Source organism: Oncorhynchus clarkii, chromosome 7 (assembly GCF_045791955.1).
Source record: "Oncorhynchus clarkii lewisi isolate Uvic-CL-2024 chromosome 7, UVic_Ocla_1.0, whole genome shotgun sequence".
NCBI classification, from domain to species: Eukaryota; Metazoa; Chordata; class Actinopteri; order Salmoniformes; family Salmonidae; genus Oncorhynchus; species Oncorhynchus clarkii.
In genome coordinates, this window is record NC_092153.1 from 32,745,463 (window position 1) to 32,765,842 (window position 20,380).

General features: G+C 43.0%; 1 protein-coding gene across 1 annotated transcript in view; it reads left to right on the forward strand.

Annotated features, from left to right (window-relative positions):
- The window catches only part of LOC139413202 (un-named sa1614), a 106,835-nt gene that overhangs the window by 83,267 nt on the left and 3,188 nt on the right, over window positions 1–20,380 (forward strand). The window contains exons 23-27 of the mRNA XM_071160311.1: window positions 3,348–3,554; window positions 4,356–4,419; window positions 18,331–18,392; window positions 18,639–18,814; window positions 19,672–19,794. Coding sequence (XP_071016412.1) covers window positions 3,348–3,554; window positions 4,356–4,419; window positions 18,331–18,392; window positions 18,639–18,814; window positions 19,672–19,794 — 632 coding nt within the window. The remainder of the gene's footprint in view (window positions 1–3,347; window positions 3,555–4,355; window positions 4,420–18,330; window positions 18,393–18,638; window positions 18,815–19,671; window positions 19,795–20,380) is intronic.

Consider the following 20,380-nt stretch of genomic DNA (forward strand, 5'->3'; position numbering starts at 1 on the left):
ACCAGGCTGTGTAAGGGCTATTTGACCAAGAAGGACAGTGATGGAGTGCTGCATCAGATGACCTGGCCTCCACAATCACCTGACCTCAACCCAATTGAGATGGTTTGGGATGAGTTGGACTGCAGAGTGAAGGAAAAGCAGCCAACAAGTGCTCAGCATATGTGGGGAATTCTTCAAGATTATTAGACAAGCATTCCAGGTGAAGCTGGTTGAGATAATGCCAAGTTTGCAAAAATGTTATCAAGGTAAAGAGTGGCTTTCAAAGTTCTTGACATTTTTTGGATTGACTGACCTTAAATTGAAATGCACTCCAGGTGACTAGCTCATGAAGCTGGTTGAGAGAATGCCTAGTGTGCAAAGCTGTCATCAAGGCAAAGGGTGGCTACTTTGAAGAATCTGAAACATAAAATAAATATTAAACCAGTTTTTTGGTTACTACATGATTCCATATGTGTTATTTTATAGTTGTGTTGTCTTCACTATTATTTTAGAAATGTAGAAAATAGTACAAATAAATAAATGCCCTTAGTAGGTATATCTTTGCACCCCATGTATGGAATGATCTACAGAGTTCCCTGCAACTTGATGTTCTGGTACCTCTGGGGCAGTTCAAATTGTTGATTTAAAGACTTCTTTGCTGAGGAATGGCTTGTAGATCCTGTTTTATTATGACGTAATTGTAAATTGTATAAAACTGTTTCAACCTGCGACCCAAATGCGAAATTCTGTGTTTTCCTGGGACCCACGTTTAGAAAAATATGCAACTACTCGTAAATATCGATACATTTCATTGCCCTTATGCCTAAAAAAAATATAGACAAAAATAAATAATTATATACATCTTTTCATGTTTATTTTTCCCCATTTAAAAACACTTTTACGTACCTGTCTAGGTTGGAACTGTTGCTGTTAAAATACAATAAATTATTTATTTCTGAACTGGAATAAACAGATTGATCACATCACACAGATGTACAACAGAACACACACACAGGCTTTTTGATCAAAGTCTAGGTTGGAACTGTTGCTGTTAAAATATTTTTTTTTATTCTGAATTGGAATAAACTGATTCATCACATCACACAGATGTAGACCAGAGAACACACACATACACACAGTCCTAATGAGAGGTGTGTGGCTGGTTGAAGTTTTCAACAAGCATGTCTTTTCTGGGCTGTTTTTCACAGTGCTCAGCATTGACACTGTTTCTGTACTTGAGAACCCTGACTTGCATGTGGTATGTGATGCCAAACTGGATCGGAACATTACTGCTTTCTCAGTCAGGTAGGAGTCTGCTTCCTGCTGCTGATGAGCAACCCAGAACTGTGAGTGTTTGCGTCAAAAAGCAGCTTGCTTCAATCAGGTTATTCCAGTTCAGAATACAAATTATTACTTGCAACAGTTCCAACCTAGACTTGTTTAAAACAATAATTTCTACAGTAAAATGTACAGTAGGCCTGATCACTTTTGATCTTCATCTGTACTGTTTCTTAGGGTTGCACTATCAGTAGCTAGTTATCTTGCTTTGGCTAACATTAGCTATTAGCTGTGTAATGTTACAAGGCCAGGGGATTGTTTGAAAGAGAAACTCACATCTACTCATATGAGAGATAGTACTCCCTTATTTCTACTCATCATCACCTGTTATAAAATAACAACAATGCCTTGCTAGTTGACTTACTCTTCCACTGTTGAAGCACTGTTTCCTGAAGCATTCTGCCCTGTTCTTAAAGAACTCCCTGGGTTTACCGTCATGTTAGTTAATTTGTTAGTTGTGAGACTCATTACTAAGCACTTCCCCACACAAAACACATTTTGGGCGCTCCTCATTATTTCTCAAAGTTTGTAAGAAAGAGACAAAAACTCATCAATGTATTTGCGTTTCATGACCATTGAGCTCAGTCAGAACTTGTGGCTAGCATGAGTCCATTTCGTGACAGCGGTGAGTGAGGGCGAGTGGGAATAACAAGTCAGTGGCTTAGATACAACATCCTGCTGAAACAAGGATCGTATCGCTCTGTTGTTGAATGGACCAAAAGAGAAACAAATCTTTCCTACTGATGAGTCAACAGGGTCAACAGAAGGTAGGCTCTGAGGGTCAGGTCTTGACACGTTCCTGAATAACATAGCAATACCTGAGGGAATGGCATCTAAAACAATTGCAAAATCTTTAGGTGTTACAGGGACCTTGTAAAGTGATAAGAATTCTTTATAACTGAGTAAAAGACCCTCTGCATTTACCAGTTGGCTCACCAATAGGATATTATTTCGGAACCAATATTCTAAAAACAGAGAGGTATTTTTATACAATATATCCCGATTATTCCATATGTGATATTGTACCCCCTAGCTCGATTGTCTGTTGTTTGTAATCTATGTATGCTTGTGTTCCCTCATGTGCTTTATGTATTGATTTGAAATTAATACAAATAAAAAATAAAAATAAATACAAAAAACAAGTCAGTGGCTTGAACGACATCGCTGATCTTCTAGAAAACTGCAGAAAAAAGATCTGCTAAACCGCGAAGAACACAGACACCTCCCTCTATCTCTCCCACTCACGCAGCTGCCAAGCTGAGCAGGGACCGCTGCTAAGCAGAGAGCACACTGAACCGAGTTCGCAGTTGCACTTGGCCAAATCAGTTCCAGTAATTAATGAAAGAATTATACATTTACGTCGCGACCCACCATTAACAGGTCCGCGACGACCCATACTTTAAGAAACGCTGGTATAAATTGTGTATATGAAGGGCTTCCTTGGGAATAGAGGCATTGGTCTCAATGGGACTCCCTGTGAAAATAAAACACAAAAAAATTGATCTCGACCTGGGGTGGGCAATAATTAAATAAATCCGGGCTTCAAAATTCAACGGAGGGTCGAATAAATCATTTTTGGTGCTGATTTGTTCATCAAACTCAATTTGTGTGCTGGATAAATAGTGTACGTATTATAGGTATATTATAACTTCTTCATACATCGGGTTTTAGACGCTCAAGTGTAGCCTTTAAAAATACATTTAATTGGCTTTACTTTGGCCACCCCTGATATAGACAGTACGCAAATGTGCTTTGTTGAAAGACATCATTTAAAAAGTCCTCATAGGAGATCAGATAATATTATTGACACAGTCACAGGGGCATAACAAATGGGACACTATTTTATGTGATGTACTTTGGTCCTTTTAGCTCCTAGTGCAAAAAAAGTGCTTCAACAATCAAACTGTCTTGTGTAGTTTTCTTCACTTCTATTCCAGATGGTTTCTGCATCAATCTGCTCTTCATCACATCCTCTGTCTTTTATGGATTGCCAATGCTAAAACCATGTTATTATAACTTGTGTTTTCCAGCTCCAAATGTCCCACCTCCTCCTCCCCCGGTTAGCCCACCAGTGGGCTGGGGTGATGTCATCATCCCCACCACAAGTAGCAGCATCAGCAGTAGCAGCAAGAAGAGGAACCCCCCTCCGCCTTTGGTTATCCGCCACAAGCGCACCTACTCAGAGCCCACCCCCCAAGTGCCCCACAGCCCCCATTCCTCCCGAAAGAGCCACGCAGGTACGTCACATCACAGCTGCACCTGTTGCTCTTCATTGTAACCAGAGGGCTAATATTAATACTATGCATGCCAGTCTCTCTTGGCTAAGAGTTGAGGAGAGACGGACTGCATCACTTCTTCTTGTTGAAAATCCCAAATTATTTGCGTAGTCAACTTACACACAGCTCTGACACACACACTTATCCCACCAGACATGCCAGACATGCCAGGGGTCTTTTCATAGTCCCCAAATCCAGAACAAATTCAAGAAAACACACAGTATTATATAGAGCCCTTATTGCATGGAACTTCCATCTCATATTGCTCAAATAAACAGCAAACCTGGTTTCAAAAAACAGATAATGCAACACCTTGTGCACAACGCCTCTCCCCTATTTGACCTAGATAATTTGTGTGTATGCATTTATATGTAGGCTACGTGTGCCTTCTTAAAAATGTATGTAGTTCTGTTCTTGTCTAATGATGTTCTGTATTATGTTTTGTGTGGACCCCAGGAAGGGCTGCTGCTTTTGCAACAGCTAATGGGGATCCTAATAAAATACCAAAAAATACCTTCCGTCTTGTGTAAACAGTATGCTCACTTCTGAATGATAGGAAGTCTCTTTGGGTGTACGGTGCTAAAAAGCACATAATAAAAGGGAAAAAAACTGCACTCACTGGAAATAGTCTTGTAAGATTTCATTTATTTTAGGCAGTATGTCCGTTGACCTCTTTTTTTTATCTCTGGGGCAGGGACCCGTGGAGACAGAATGGTGGGCTCTGACTTACTGTTAAATGTGATCTGTTAATCCTCTCTATAGATTATGGGGTACCATCAAATTCAACAGGCTACAGTGGTCCAGAGTCATCCTTTCAGAAGTGTGTGTGAGTATGTCAACTCCATTTAGATATTTTGTGCAGATATAGACCAGGGGTAAAAGTAGATTTAATTTCTTGCCGGTACAGGACCTCCTATGTTTGAAGAACCTTTGGGGGCGTAATTATAGAATTCAGTGGCAGTCAGCGCCGTTTAAGATGAGGGAGGATCATTGAGCATGGCCTTGTTTCTTTTACATCATATTGGATGACTGTCATTCATATTCCATTCACCTACTTCAATGTAACAGCGATAAGTTTAGGCTACTACATGATACTTGAATTTTACTCTTAAATGGAAGATTTTTGTAAACACTAAGACTCTTCCTAGAGTCTTGGTGCAATCGGGGGAGAAGAGCCTTGGCCAGGGAGGTAACCAAGACCCCGATGGTCACACTGAGTTCCTCTGTGGAGATGGGAGAACCTTCCAGAAGGATAACCATCTCTGCAGCACTCCACAAATCAGGCCTTTATGGTAGAGTGGCCAGACAAAAGCCACTCCTTAGTAAAAGGTGCATGACAGCCCACTTGGAGTTTGCCTAAAGGCACCTAAAGGACTCAGACCATGAGAAACACGATACTTTGGTCTGACAAAACCAAGATTTAACTCTTTGGCCTGAATGCCAAGCGTCACACCCTATACTCATGAGGTTGCTACAACCTAGCCTATGAATTAAAGTTTATAACGTAGGTGCATACAGGTCAAGAGACACATTTGAGGTGACACATGGACAGACAGTGCTTATCCCCATTTAGTTCCGTTTGCTTCGGTTAAATAAACTTTTTTCAACATAATCGGCAGAATGAATACACCCCTGATCACGTGTAAACACAGTTCACTTTCATAGCAGCCACGTTGTATGCCTTCTCACATCTATGCAGTCTCCTCTCACCTTCTCATGTGGACTTCAATGCACAACACATCAGCTGTGTGACCAAGCAAAATAAACCTTCCAAGCCAAACCGCTACACACAGCATACATTGTGGTCACCATATTAGCTAAAGTAACGTCATAGTCAGCATAGCTAATATAACTAACACGTAGTAAACCCGCTACAATCATGCAGTAACATTACAGAGTACAGTCAGTAAGCAGTTACGCTGGCTGGCCCCGGTGGCAATAAATTAGTAAAAACCAAAAGCTTACCTTAACTTGGATAGTCATAGCCATCTAGCTAACATAGCATCCCTCTGTTTTGAGTAGGGTGTTTCAGTAGGCTAAACTAGCTATCTTCATTTTCTAGCTAAGTAAGTGAAACTGAAAATGAAGGACAATCTCTTTCTCCCTTGCTTCTCCTTCATTTTGGAAGAAATTAAATTGTTAAAAACTGTTCAACTATTGTCTTTCTCTCTTTGAGTCAACTACTCACCACATTTTATGCACTGCAGTGCTAGCTAGCTGTAGCTTATGCTTTCAGTACTAGATTCATTTCTGATCCTTTGATTGGTGGACAACATGTCAGTTCATGCTGCAAGAGCTCTGATAGGTTGGAGGACGTCCTCCGGAAGTTGTCGTAAGTCTATGGAAGGGGGTGAGAACCATGAGTCTCCTAGGTTTTGTATTGAAGTCAATGTACCCAGAGGAGGACGGAAGCTAGCTGTCCTCCAGCTACACCATGGTGATACCCTACAGAGTGGTGTTTAAGGCTTAACTGAGTGAACAGCAGAGACAAAATGCAATATGAAAGTTTATTAAAATAGTTTGGGGATTGGCCTCGTCTCTGAGGGAATGTTTTCATGGCAGCTATCCCTATATCTGATTTTTTTTTTTTTTAAACGAAGGGAGAAAGGAGATCCAATTACGGGTCTTAGCTGGTGGTGGTGGAAAGTTGGAGGGTTTTCGGTAGGTTTTCCTTTAAAACAGCAAGTAAGAGAACATGGGTAAGTTTGACATATACAGTGCTTTTGGAAAATATTCAGACCCTTTGACTTTTTCCACATTTTGTTACGTTACAGCCTTAAAATTGATTAAATAGTTTTTTCCCTCATCAATCTACATATTTAAAAAACTTTTTGCAACTGTAATGAAAATTAATAACAGAAATACCTTATTTACAATAAGTATTCAGACCCTTTGCTATGAGACTCGAAATTGAGCTCCGGTGCATCCTGTTTCCATTGATCATCCTTGAGATGTTTCTACAACATAATTGGATTCCACCTGTGGTAAATTCAATTGATTGGACATGATTTGGAAAGGCGCACACCTGTCTATATAAGTTCCCACAGTTGACAGTACATGTCAGAGCAAAAACCAAGCCATGGGGTCGAAGGAATTGTCTGTAGAGCTCCGAGAAAGGATTGTGTCGAGGCACAGATCTGGGAAGGATACCAAAACATTTCTGCAGCATTAACTTCTTGGTGACAGGGGGGCAGTATTGAGTAGCTTGGATGAATAAGGTACCCAGAGTAAACTGCCTGCTACTCTGTCCCAGATGCTAATATATGCATATTATTAGTAGTATTGGATAGAAAACACTCTGAAGTTTCTAAAACGGTTTGAATGATGTCTGTGAGTATAACAGAACTCATATGGCATGCGAAAAGAGACAAATTTAGTATTTCTGTAAATTGATGTGGATCTATGCAAAATCACTGCATGTTTTAGAACTACTGAACGTAATGCGCCAATGTAAAATGAGATTTTTTGATATATGCACTTTAGTGAACAAAACATACATGTATTGTGTAACATGAAGTCCTATGAGTGTCATCTGATAAAGATCATCAAAGGTTAGTGATTAATTGTATCTCTATTTGTGCTTTTTGTGACTCCTCTCTTTGTCTGGAAAAATGGCTGTGTTTTTCTGCGAGTTGGTGGTGACCTAACATAATCATTTGTGGTGCTTTCACTGTAAAGCCTTTTTGAAATCAGATACTGTTGCTGGATTAACGAGAAATGTATCTTTAAAGTGGTGTAAAATACTTGTATGCTTGAGGAATTGTAATTATGAGATTTTTGTTGTTTTGAATTTGGCGCCCTGCACTTTCACTGGCTGTTGGCGAAGTGGGACGCTACTGTCCCACATATCCCAGAGAGGTTAAAGGTCCCCAAGAATACAGTGGCCTCCATCATTCTTAAGTGGAATAAGACTCTTCCTAGAGCTGGCTGCCCGGCTGAACTGAGCAATTGGCCGAGAAGGGCCTTGGCCAGGGAGGTGACCCAGAACCCGATGACAGACCTCAAGAGTTCCTCTGTGGAGATGGGAGAACCTTCCAGAAGGACAACCATCTCTGCACCACTCCACTTATGGTAGAGTGGTGAGATGGAAGCCACTCCTCAGTAAAAGGTGCATGACAGCCCTCTTGGAGTTTGTCAAAAAGGCACCTAAAGGACTCAGATCATGAGAAACAAGATTCTCTGGTCTGATGAAATCAAGATTGACCTCTTTGGCCAGAATACCAAGCGTCACGTCTGGAGGAAACCTGGCACCATCCCTACGGTGAAGCATGATCATGGCAGCATCATGCTTTGGGGATGATTTTCAGCGGCGGGACTAGGAGACTAGTCAGGACCGAGGGAAAGATGAAGGGAGCAAATTACAGAGAGATCCTTGATGAAAACCTGTTCCAGAGCGCTCAGGACCTCAGACTGAGGTGAAGGTTCACCTTCCAACAGGCAAGACAACACAGGAGTGTCTTCGGAACAAGTCTCTGAATGTCCTTGAGTGGCCCAGCCAGAACCCAGACTTGAACCCTATCAAACATCTCCGGAGAGACCTGAAAATAGCTGCGAAGCTCTCCAACCAACCTGACAGAGCTTGAGAGGATCTGCAGAGAGGACTGGGGGAAACTCCTCATACAGGTGTGCCAAGCTTGTAGCGTCGTACCCAAGAAGACACAAGGCTGTAATCATTGCCAAAGGTGATTCAACAAAGTACTCATTATAAGGTATTGTGTGTAGATTGATGAGGGGAAAAAAATATTTAATCAATTTTAGAATAAGGCTGTAACGTAACAAAATGTGGAAAAAGTCAAGCAGTCTGTATACTTTCCGAATTTACTGTAACTGTATCCCAAGATTTACGCTCATTGGTTGAGAGAGAGAGAAAGTTAATAATTGCAAGAGTGTACCCATAGGTTAAACAGCAAATGTGAGGAATGTATGTGATTTTACCATGCTCATAAGCTATAAGGTAGATAGGTGACATTCTCTACGTGGCTAATAGAAGAGAAGAGACATTACGCTATGCTGATGATACATTTGTATACATTTCCACAACATGCCCGTAGAACAGAAAATGTCAATTATATTATGCTTGCTATAAGTCAAATGACATTTTATTGGTCACATGCACATATTAAGCAGATGTTATTGCGGGTGTAGCGAAATGCTTGTGTTCCTAGCGCCAACAGTGCAGTAGTAACTAACAATTCACAACAATACACACACATCTAAAAGTAAAATAATGGAATTATGAAATACAGTGGGGCAAAAAAGTAGTTAGTTCTCCCACTTAAAAAGATGAGAGAGGCCTGTGATTTTCATCATAGGTACACTTCAACTATGACAGACAAAATGAAAAGAAAATCCCGAAAATCACATTGTAGGATTTTTAATGAATTTATTTGTAAATTATGGTAGAAAATAAGTATTTGGTCAATAACAAAAGTTTATCTCAATACTTTGTTATATACCCTTTGTTGGCAATGACAGAGGTCAAACATTTTCTGTAAGTCTTCACAAGGTTTTCACACACTGTTGCTGGTATTTGGCCCATTCCTCCATGCAGATCTCCTCTAGAGCAGTGATGTTTTTGGGCTGTTGATGGGCAACACAGACTTTCAACTCCCTCCAAAGATTTTCTATGGGGTTGAGATCTGGAGACTGGCTAGGCCACTCCAGAACCTTGAAAGGCTTCTTACGAAGCAACTCCTTCGTTGCCCGGGTGGTGTGTTTGGGATCATTGTCATGCTGAAAGACCCAGAAACGTTTCATCTTCAATGCCCTTGCTGATGGTAGGCTTTGTCACTTTGGTCCCAGCTCTCTGCAGGTCATTCACTAGGTCCCCCCGTGTGGTTCTGGGATTTTTGCTCACCGTTCTTGTGATCATTTTGACCCCACGGGTGAGATCTTGCGTGGAACCCCAGATCGAGGGAGATTATCAGTGGTCTTGTATGTCTTCCATTTCCTAATAATTGCTCCCACAGTTAATTTCTTCAAACCAAGCTGCTTACCTATTGCAGATTCAGTCTTCCCAGCCTGGTGCAGGTCTACAATTTTGTTTCTGGTGTCCTTTGACAGCTCTTTGGTCTTGGCCATAGTGGAGTTTGGAGTGTGACTGTTTGAGGTTGTGGACAGGTGTCTTTTATACTGATAACAAGTTCAAACAGGTGCCATTAATACAGGTAACAAGTGGAGGACAGAGGAGCCTCTTAAAGAAGAAGTTACAGGTCTGTGAGAGCCAGAAATCTTGCTTGTTTGTAAGTGACCAGATACTTATTTTCCACCATAATTTGCAAATAAATTCATTAAAAATCCTACAATGTGATTTTCTAGATTTTTTTTCTCATTTTGTCTGTCATAGTTGAAGTGTACCTATGATGAAAATTACAGGCCTCTCTCATCTTTTTAAGTGGGAGAACTTACACAATTGGTGGCTGACTAAATACTTTTTTGCCCCACTGTATATATATTAGATTGAGCAATGTCAGAGTGGCATTAACTAAAATACAGTAAAATAGAATAAAGTATATACAGTACCAGTCAAAAGTTTGGACACCTATTCATTCAAGGGTTTTTCTTTATTTTTTATTTTTTAATGATTTTCTACATTGTAGACATCACAACTACGAAATAACTCATATGGAATCATGTAGTAACCAAAGAAGTGTTAAACAAATCCAAATATATTTTATATCTTAGTTTCTTTAAAGTAGCCACCCTTTGCCTTGATGACAGCTTTGCACAGTCTTGGTCTTCTCTCAACCAGCTTCACCTGTAATGCTTTTCCAACAGTCTTGAAGGAGTTCCCACATATGTTGAGCACTTGTTGGCTGCTTTTCCTTCACTCTGCGGTCCAACTCATCCCAAACCATCTCAATTGGGTTGAGGTTGGGTCATTGTGGAGGCCAGATCATCTGATGCAGCACTCCATTACTGTCCTTCTTGGTCAAATAGCCCTTACACAGCCTGGAGGTGTTGGTTCCTTGTCCTGTTGAAAAACAAATGATAGTTCCACTAAGCGCAAACCAGATGGGATGGCATATTGCTGCAGAATGCTGTGGTAGCCATGCTGGTTATGTGTACCTTGAATTCTAAATAAATCACTGGCTTTGTCACCAGAAAAGCAATCCCACACCACCACCTCCATGCTTCACCATGCGAACCACAGATGCGGAGATCATCCTTTCGTCTACTCTGCGTCTCACAAAGACGTGGCTGTTTGAAACATAAATCTAAAATTTGGACTCATCAGAAAGAAGGACCGATTTACACTGGTCTAATGTCCATTGCTCGTGTTTCTTGGCCCAAGCAAGTCTCTTCTTCTGATTGGAGTCCTTTGGTAGTGGTTTCTTTGCAGCAATTCGACCATGGGGGCCTGATTTACACAGTCTCCTCTGAATTGTTGATGTTGAGATGTGTCTATTACTTGAACTCTGTGAAGCATTTATTTGGTCTGCAATTTCTGAAGGCTGGTAACTCTAATGAACTTATCCTCTGCAGCAAAGGGAACTCTGGGTCTTCTTTTCCTGTGGCGGTCCTCATGAGAGACAGTTTCATCATTGCAGTTGATGGTTTTTGCGACTGCACTTGAAGAAACATTCAAAGTTCCTGAAATTTTCCAGATTGACTGACCTTCATGTGTTAAAGTAATGATGGACTGCTCTTTGCTTATTTGAGCTGTTCTTGCCATAATATGGACTTGGTCTTTTACAAAATAGGGCTATATTCTGTATACCACCCCTACCTTGTAACAACAAAACTGATTGCCTTAAACGCATTAAGAAGGAAAGAAATCGCACAAATGAACTTTTAACAAGGCACACCTGTTAATTGAAATGCATTCCAGTTGACTAGCTCATGAAGCTGTTTGAGAAAAAAACACAAGTTTTAGGGCTCCCGATAGGCGCAGCGCTCTAAGGCACTGCATCTCAATCCTATAGGCATCACTACAGACCCTGGTTCGATTCCAGTCTGTATCACAACCTGCCGTGATTGGAAGTCCCATAGGGCGGGGCACAATTGGCCCAGCATCGTCCGCGTTAGGGTTTGGCCGGGGTAGTCCATCATTGTAAATAACAATTTGTTCTTCTGACTTGCCTAGTTAAATAAAGGTTAAATAAATAATGTGCAAAGCTGTCAAGGCAAAGGGAGGCTACTTTGAAGAATCTCAAATATAAAATATATTTTGTTATGTTTAGCACTTTTTTGGTTACTACATGATTCCGTTCTTTATTTCATAGTTTTGATGTCTTTACTATTATTCTACAATTGTCAGAGTTGTGTGTACAGGTGGCAGGGAAGTCAGGTGCAGGAGTATCAAACTGAATGAAATGGAGTTGTTTAATAACAATAAATGAAACCTAACTCCAACACTAAATAACAATAAGACAAAGTGGGTACGAGGACCCGTCGCGCTCCAATACAAACAGCACAACACTGAACAAACAAACAATCTCTGACAAATACATGAGGGGAAACAGAGGGTTAAATACACAACAGGTAATGAATGGGATTGAAACCAGCTGTGTAGGAAGACAAGACAAAACCAATGGAAAATGAAAAATTGATCAATTATGGCTAGAAGACCGGTGACGTCGACCGCTGAGCACCGCCTGAACAAGGAGAGGCTTCGACTTCGGCAGAAGTCGTGACAACAATGTAGAAAATAGTAAAAAAAATAAAGTGTCCAAACTTTTGACTGGTACTGTACAGTCATTGCCAAAAGTTTTGAGAATGACACAAATATTAATTTCCACAAAGTTTGCTGCTTCAGTTTCTTTAGATATTTTTGTCAGATGTTACTATGGTATAATTACAAGCATTTCATAAGTGTCAAAGGCAATTTACAATTACATGAAGTTGATGCAAAGAGTCAATATTTGCAGTGTTGACCCTTCTTTTTCAAGTCCTCTGCAATCCGCCCTGGCATGCTGTCAATTAACTTCTGGGCCACATCCTGACTGATGGCAGCCCATTCTTGCATAATCAGTGCTTGGAGTTTGTCAGAATTTGTGGGTTTTTGTTTGTCCACCCACCTCTTGAGCATTAACCACAAGTTCTCAATGGGATTAAGGTCTGGGGTGTTTCCTGGCCATGCACCCAAAATATCGATGTTTTGTTCCCCGAGGCACTGAGTTATCACTTTTGCCTTATTGGCAAGGTGCTCCATCATGCTGGAAAAGGCATTGTTCATCACCAAACTGTTCCTGGATGGTTGGGAGAAGTTTCTCTCGGGGGATGTGTTGGTACCGTTCTTCATGGCAAAATTGTGAGTGAGCCCACTCCCTTGGCTGAGAAGCAACCCCAAACATGAATGGTTTCAGAATGCTTTACTGTTGGCATGACATATGTCTGATGGTAGCGCTCACCTTGTCTTCTCCGGACAAGCTTTTTTTCCGGATGCCCCAAACAACCGGATACACCAGTCCTCAGCAGTCCAATCCCTGTACCTTTTGCAGAATATCAGTCTGTCCCTGATGTTTTTCCTGGAGAGAAGTGGCTTCTTTGCTGCCCTTCTTGACACGAGGCCATCCTCCAAAAGTCTTCGCCTCACTGTGCGTGCAGATGCACTCACACCTGCCTACTGCCATTCCTGAGCAAGCTGTGTACTGGTGGTGCCCCGATCCCGCAGCTGAATCAAATTTAGGAGACGGTGCTGGTGGTTGCTGGACTTTCTTGGGCACCCTGAAGCCGCCTTCACAATAATTGAACCGCTCTCCTTGAAGTTCTTGATGATCCGATAAATGGTTGATTTATGTGCAATATTACTGGCAGCAATATCCTTGCCTGGGAAGCCCTTTTTGTGCAAAGCAATGATGACGGCATGTGTTTCCTTGCAGGCAACCATGGCTGACAGAGGACGAACAATGATTCCAAGCACCAACCTCCTTTTGAAGCTTCCAGTCTATTATTCAAACTCAATCAGCATGACTGAGTGATTTCCAGCCTTGTCCTCCTCAACACCCATACCTGTGTTAACGAGAGAATCACTGACAGGATGTCAACTGGTCCTTTTGTGGCAGGGCTGAAATGCAGTGGAAATGTTTTTGGGGAATTCAGTTCATTTGCATGGCAAAGAGGGACTTTGCAATTAATTGCAATTCATCTGATCACTCTTCATAACATTCTGGAGTATATGCAAATTGCCATCATACAAACTGAGGCAGCAGACTTTTGTGAAAATTAATATTTGTGTCTTTCTCAAAACTTTTGGTCACGACTGTACATATGAGATGAGTAAAGCAGTATGTAAACATTATTAAAGTGACCAGTGATTCCAATTCTATATAGGGCTGCAGCCTCGAAGGTGCAGGGTTGCGTAACTGGGTGGAAGCCAGCTAGCGATGGCTATTTAACAGTTTGATTGCCTTGAGATAGAAGCTGTTTTCAGTCTCTGTCCCAGCTTTGATGCACCTGTACTGACCTCGCCTTCTGGATGATAGCGGGGTGAACAGGCCGTGGCTCGGGTGATTGATGTCTTTGATGATCTTTTTGGCCTTCCTGTGACATTGGGTGCTGTAGATGTCCTGGGATTGCAGGTAGTTTTCCCCCGGTGATGCGTTGGGCAGACCGCACCACCCTCTGGAGAGCCCTGCGGTTGCGGGCGATGCAGTTGCCATCTCAGGCGTTGATACAGCCTGACAGGATACTCTCAATTGTGAATCTGTTAACATTTTTGAGTGTTTAGGGGCCAAGACAAATTTCTTCAGCCTCCTGAGGTTGAAGAGGCGTTGTTGCACCTTCTTTAGCATACTGTCTGTGTGGGTGGACCATTTCATATCGTCAGTGATGTGTATGCCAAGGAACTTGAAGTTTTCCTTCTTCTCCACTGCGGTCCCGTTGATGTGGATAGGGGCGTGGAGCTCCCTCTGCTGTTTCCTGAACTCCACGATCAGCTTCTTTGTTATGTTGACTTTGAGTGAGAGGTTATTTTCCTGGCACCACTTTCCCAGGGCCCTCACCTTCTCCCTGTAGGCTGTCTCGTCATTGATGGTAATCAGGCCTACAAACTTGATGATTGAGTTGGAGGTGTGAGTGGCCATGCAGTCATGGGTGAACAGGGAGTACAGGAGGGGGCTGAGCACCCACCTTTGTGGGGACCCTGTGTTGAGGATCAGTGAAATGGGGGTCAGTTGAGGATGCCTGGTCTTTCTTTAAAAGTAACTTCCTCACCATTTTAGATAAGCATGCTCCGTTCAAAAAATGCAGAACTAAGAACAGATATAGCCCCTGGTTCACTCCAGACCTGACTGCCCTCGACCAGCACAAAAACATCCTGTGGCGGACTGCACTAACATCGAATAGTCCCCGCGATATGCAACTGTTCAGGGAAGTCAGGAACCAATACACACAGTCAGTCAGGAAAGCTAAAGCCAACTTCTTCAGGCAGAAGTTTGCATCCTGTAGCTCCAACTCCAAAAAGTTCTGGGACACTGTGAAGTCCATGGAGAACAAGAGCACCTCCTCCCAGCTGCCCACTGCACTGAGGCTAGGTAACACGGTCACCACCGATAAATCCATGATTATCAAAAACTTCAACAAGCATTTCTCAACGGCTGGCCATGCCTTCCGCCTGGCTACTCCAACCTCGGCCAACAGCCCCCCCCCCCTCGCAGCTACTTGCCCAAGCCTCTCCAGGTTCTCCTTTACCCAAATCCAGATAGCAGATGTTCTGAAAGAGCTGCAAAACCTGGACCCGTACAAATCAGCTGGGCTTGACAATCTGGACCCTCTATTCCTGAAACTATCCGCCGCCATTGTCGCAACCCCTATTACCAGCCTGTTCAACCTCTCTTTCATATCGTCTGAGATCCCCAAGGATTGGAAAGCTGCCGCAGTCATCCCCCTCTTCAAAGGGGGCGACACCCTGGACCCAAACTGTTACAGACCTATATCCATCCTGCCCTGCCTATCTAAGGTCTTCGAAAGCCAAGTCAACAAACAGGTCACTGACCATCTTGAATCCCACCGTACCTTCTCCGCTGTGCAATCTGGTTTCCGAGCCGGTCACGGGTGTACCTCAGCCACGCTCAAGGTACTAAACGATATCATAACCGCCATCGATAAAAGACAGTACTGTGCAGCCGTCTTCATAGACCTTGCCAAGGCTTTCGACTCTGTCAATCACCGTATTCTTATCGGCAGACTCAGTAGCCTCGGTTTTTCGGATGACTGCCTTGCCTGGTTCACCAATTACTTTGCAGACAGAGTTCAGTGTGTCAAATCGGAGGGCATGCTGTCCGGTCCTCTGGCAGTCTCTATGGGGGTGCCACAGGGTTCAATTCTCGGGCCGACTCTTTTCTCTGTATATATCAATGATGTTTCTCATGCTGCGGGCGATTCCCTGATCCACCTCTACGCAGACGACACCATTCTATATACTTCTGGCCCGTCCTTGGACACTGTGCTATCTAACCTCCAAACAAGCTTCAATGCCATACAGCACTCCTTCCGTGGCCTCCAACTGCTCTTAAACGCTAGTAAAACCAAATGCATGCTTTTCAACCGTTTATCTCCCTCACCAACTTCAAACATCTGCTATCTGAGCAGCTAACCGATCGCTGCAGCTGTACATAGTCTATTGGTAAATAGCCCACCCATTTTCACCTACCTCATCCCCATACTGTTTTTATTTATTTATTTTTCTGCTCTTTTGCACACCAATATCCTGTACATAACCATCTGATCATTTATCACTCCAGTGTTAATCTGCATAATTGTAATTATTTGCCTACCTTCTCATGCCTTTTGCACACAATGTATATATAGACTCCCCTTTTTTCTACTGTGTTATTGACTTGTTAATTGTTTACTCCATGTGTAACTCTGTGTTGTCTGTTCACACTGCTATGCCTTATCTTGGCCAGGTCGCAGTTGCAAATGAGAACTTGTTCTCAACTAGCCTACCTGGTTAAATAAAGGTGAAAAAAAAAAGGTGTTGTTTCCTACCTTCACAGCCTGGGGGCAGCCCGTCAGGAAGTCCAGGACCCAGTTGCACAGGGTGGAGTTCAGACCCAGGCCCCCGAGCTTAATGTTGAGCTTGGAGTGTACTATTGTGTTAAATGCTGAGCTATAGTCAGTGAACAGAATTCTTACATAGGTATTCCCCTTGTCCAGATGGGAAATGGCAGTGTGCAGAGCGATGGCGATTACATCGTCTGTGGATCTATTGGGGCGGTATGCAGAAGTGGGTCTTTGGTGTCAGATAAGGTTGAGGTGATGTGATTAAAGTGAGTGCTACGGGGCAATAGTCATTCAGTTCAGTTACCTTTGCTTTCTTGGGTACAGGAACAATGGTGGACATCTTGAAGCAAGTGGGGACAGCAGACTGGGAGAGATTGAATATGTCCGTAAACACTCCAGCCAGCTGGTCTGAGCATGCTCTGAGGATGCGGCTGGGGATGCTGTCTGGGCCGGTAGCATTGCGAGGGTTAATACGCTTAAATGTCTTACTCATGTCGACCACGAAGAGGGAGAGCCCACGGTCCTTGGTAGCGGGTCGCGTCGGTGGCACTATGTTATTCTCAAAGCCGGTGAAGAAGGTGTTTAGCTTGTCTGGAAGCAAGATGTCGGTGTCTGCGACGTGGCTGGTTTTCCCTTTGTAGTCCGTAATTGTCTGTAGGCCCTTAGTCTCTTGTCTGAGCTGTTGAATTGCGACTCCCCTTTGTCTCTCTGTACTGACGTTTTGCCTGTTTTATTGCATTACGGCGGGAATAACTACACTGTTTGTATTCGGCCATATTCCTAGTCACCTTGCCATGATTAAATGCAGTGGTTTGCACTTTCAGTTTTGCGCGAATGCTGACATTTATCCACGGTTTCTGGTTTGGGTAGGTTTTAATAGTCACAGTGGGTACAACATCTCCTATACACTTCCTGATAAACTATGTCACCGTATCCGTGTATTTGTCTATGTTATTCTCAGGCTACCCGGAACATATCCCATTCCTCGTGACCAAAACAATCTTGAAGCATGGATTCCGATTGGTCAGACCAGCATTGAATAGACCTTAGCACATGTACATCCTCTTTGAGTTTCTGCCTATAGGAAGGGAGGAGCAAAATGGAGTCGGGATCAGATTTGCCGAAGGGAGGGCGGGGGAGGGCCTTGTAGGCATTTCAAAAAGGTGTGTAGCAGTGGTCCAATGTTTTTCCAGAGCGAGTACTACAGTCAATGTGTTGGTAGATCTTCGGTAGCATTTCCCTCAAATTTCCTTTAAAATCCCCAGCTACAATAAATGCGGCCTCAGGATATGTGGTTTCCAGTTTGTATAAAAGTCCTGTCAGTGCGATGTACTGAGAACCCAGCTGGGTATATTGACTGGGACAGTATATCCCGAGAGAGCCATGTTTCCATGAAACAGAGTATGTTGTGTATGTTGTGTCTCTGGAAGGAATTCCTCGCCCTGATCTCGTCTACTTTATTATCTAGAGACTGAAATAATTTGTTAGTAATATACTCGGAAGAGGTGGATGGTGTGCACACCTCCTGAGTCGGACTACAAGTCCACTCTGAATACCTTATTCCAGAGGAGCAGCTTCAATTCCCCTAGGGGGTAGGAACAAAGGATCCAATTCAGGAAAGTCCTGGTCGTAATGCTGTATGAAATTAAATGGAGCAAGCCATTCAGACCAGCCTTACTGATTGAGCCATCGTAAACTACATTCAGGAACTATCACCAGATACATCAATTTATTCTGTCATAACACTGTGCCAACTACTGTATACATTGTCTTTCCCTGTCCATTTCAGCTCAGGGTCTCCAAAATACTCTGTGACTGCCCTCAACTCCCTATCTGAACTGCCAGAGAGAGGTAAAGTATTCTATCTATATTTTACAGATTGAATCTATTTTACTTATTTTTGTATCACACATATGAAAGCACATCTTTTTCAGGAGCAACATTGGGTAACACCTTTTTCTTGAAGTGGTTGGTAGTTGTAAAACTACACATGATCATTCTCCATAGTATGCTCTCTACATAGAATTCAACCACATTTATTTCACAGACATAACGGGCGAGTGTCTTATTGATCGCTCTCCCCTTTGTGCCCCCTAGGATTCCGCACAGATGGAAAGAGCAAAAAGTCCCACTTTGTCTATCAGATGCCTCAGCGCAGCAGCAGACACCCTCCTCTAAACTCCCCCATGGCCCCCCGCTCCATCAGCCTGCAGTCCAATGGGGCCTCCTCCCACCAAGGCGATCCCCCACACCCCATGCCAAGGAGAGCACTGGTGAGAGGGGGCAGGCTGACTCTTTTCCTTACATTATTTTTGTTAGGGAGGACAACAATTCATTTTCATTAATCCCCCCCGCGCCAAAGTTTAATTTTCATCAACAATTGTTTGATTTGGTTGGTATTTCCATTTATAGTGGAGGTCAAGGCATAGCAGACTATATTTAAGTTTGATTTTTACTGTATACGTCCAAAGGCCAGCCAATGTGTTTTTTAGGCAAGCAGGCCTTGGATACTTCAAATTGGCAATAGCTCTATCTGCTGTGACGCAAAGGCTCCGGCAAATAGTTGGCAAGTTTTAATCACCACACCAGGATTAGATGCTCAGTCTGATATCTTTACTTACTCTAATGACAGAAAAATTTGACATGTCTTTTTTTTTTTGCGCCGGAGGAAACACTGTGCACCTGGCCACCTTGGTTAGCGCACACTGCGCCCAGCCCGCCGCAGGAGTCGCTGGTGCGCGATGAGACAAGGACACCCCTACCGACCAAGCCCTCCCTAACCCGGGCGACGCTAGGCCAATTGTGCGTCGCCCCACGGACCTCCCGGTCGCGGCCGGTTACGACAGAGCCTGGGCGGGAACACAGGAACTCTGATGGCACAGCTGGCGCTGCAGTACAGCGCCCTTAACCACTGCGCCACCCGGGAGGCCCCTAAAATTAGACATTTTGACATTTTCCCTGAATCATTACTACATCATACACCATACACCCCCTCGGAACAAATATTTTATTTTTGGTTAAGCACAGGTTTGGCTTAGTCACCCTTAGGGATGGTGTAATGTTTTTATTTACTTACTGGTGTGGTGTTTTCACTCACTAGTGCTGTTGTCTCTATCTGCTTGTTTTCCAGCCCAAGCCAAAAGTGATGCGGGTCCAAGCCATCTATGGCTGTGTGGGTGACCACCATGATGAGCTCACTTTCAACGAGGGCGAGGTATTGGTTGTGCTTGGAGAGGACGATGCTGATTGGTGGGTAGGTACCTCTCAGTTACAGGTAGAAGTTGCCCTCAGACACAGATTTAGTATCAGATTACCCTCCACAAATCTGTTTTGGCAGTAGGCCTTCTTCAGTGTGTAGGTTCAACGTTTTGGGGCAACAGCTTAATTGAAATAGTAAACAAAATGTGCAACCTGTACCTTTATTTTGTTTCTGTTGTGTAAATAATCCCAAGGTTTACAATCCAACATGCACCATTAGAGAGCCAGGGGGGTCAATCTTGTTTCCAAACTGTAACACTCCGTCACATTTGTACAAAAACACTGGGCCCTCAGACTTTTACTGTTGTTACCTCCAGTATCATATTTCTTCTGTCTGTAAAAAGCCAAGTGATTTACAGTAAATCCTTGTGAATTGTGACAAAAATCCCTGTTCAAATCACAAGTTTCCCTTTCCTGTCAACTATTGTATCTGTTTGATAATTGACAGAATCATTTACTGATTGAGTAAGGAGATGGACATCCAAAAAAGATGCTTCTCAGTTTGCGAAACAAGGTGAATAGTTCGCAGACGGACAGCGGGACAGCTGGAATTGGTTCGGCCAGATTCCTCTCCGTTGACC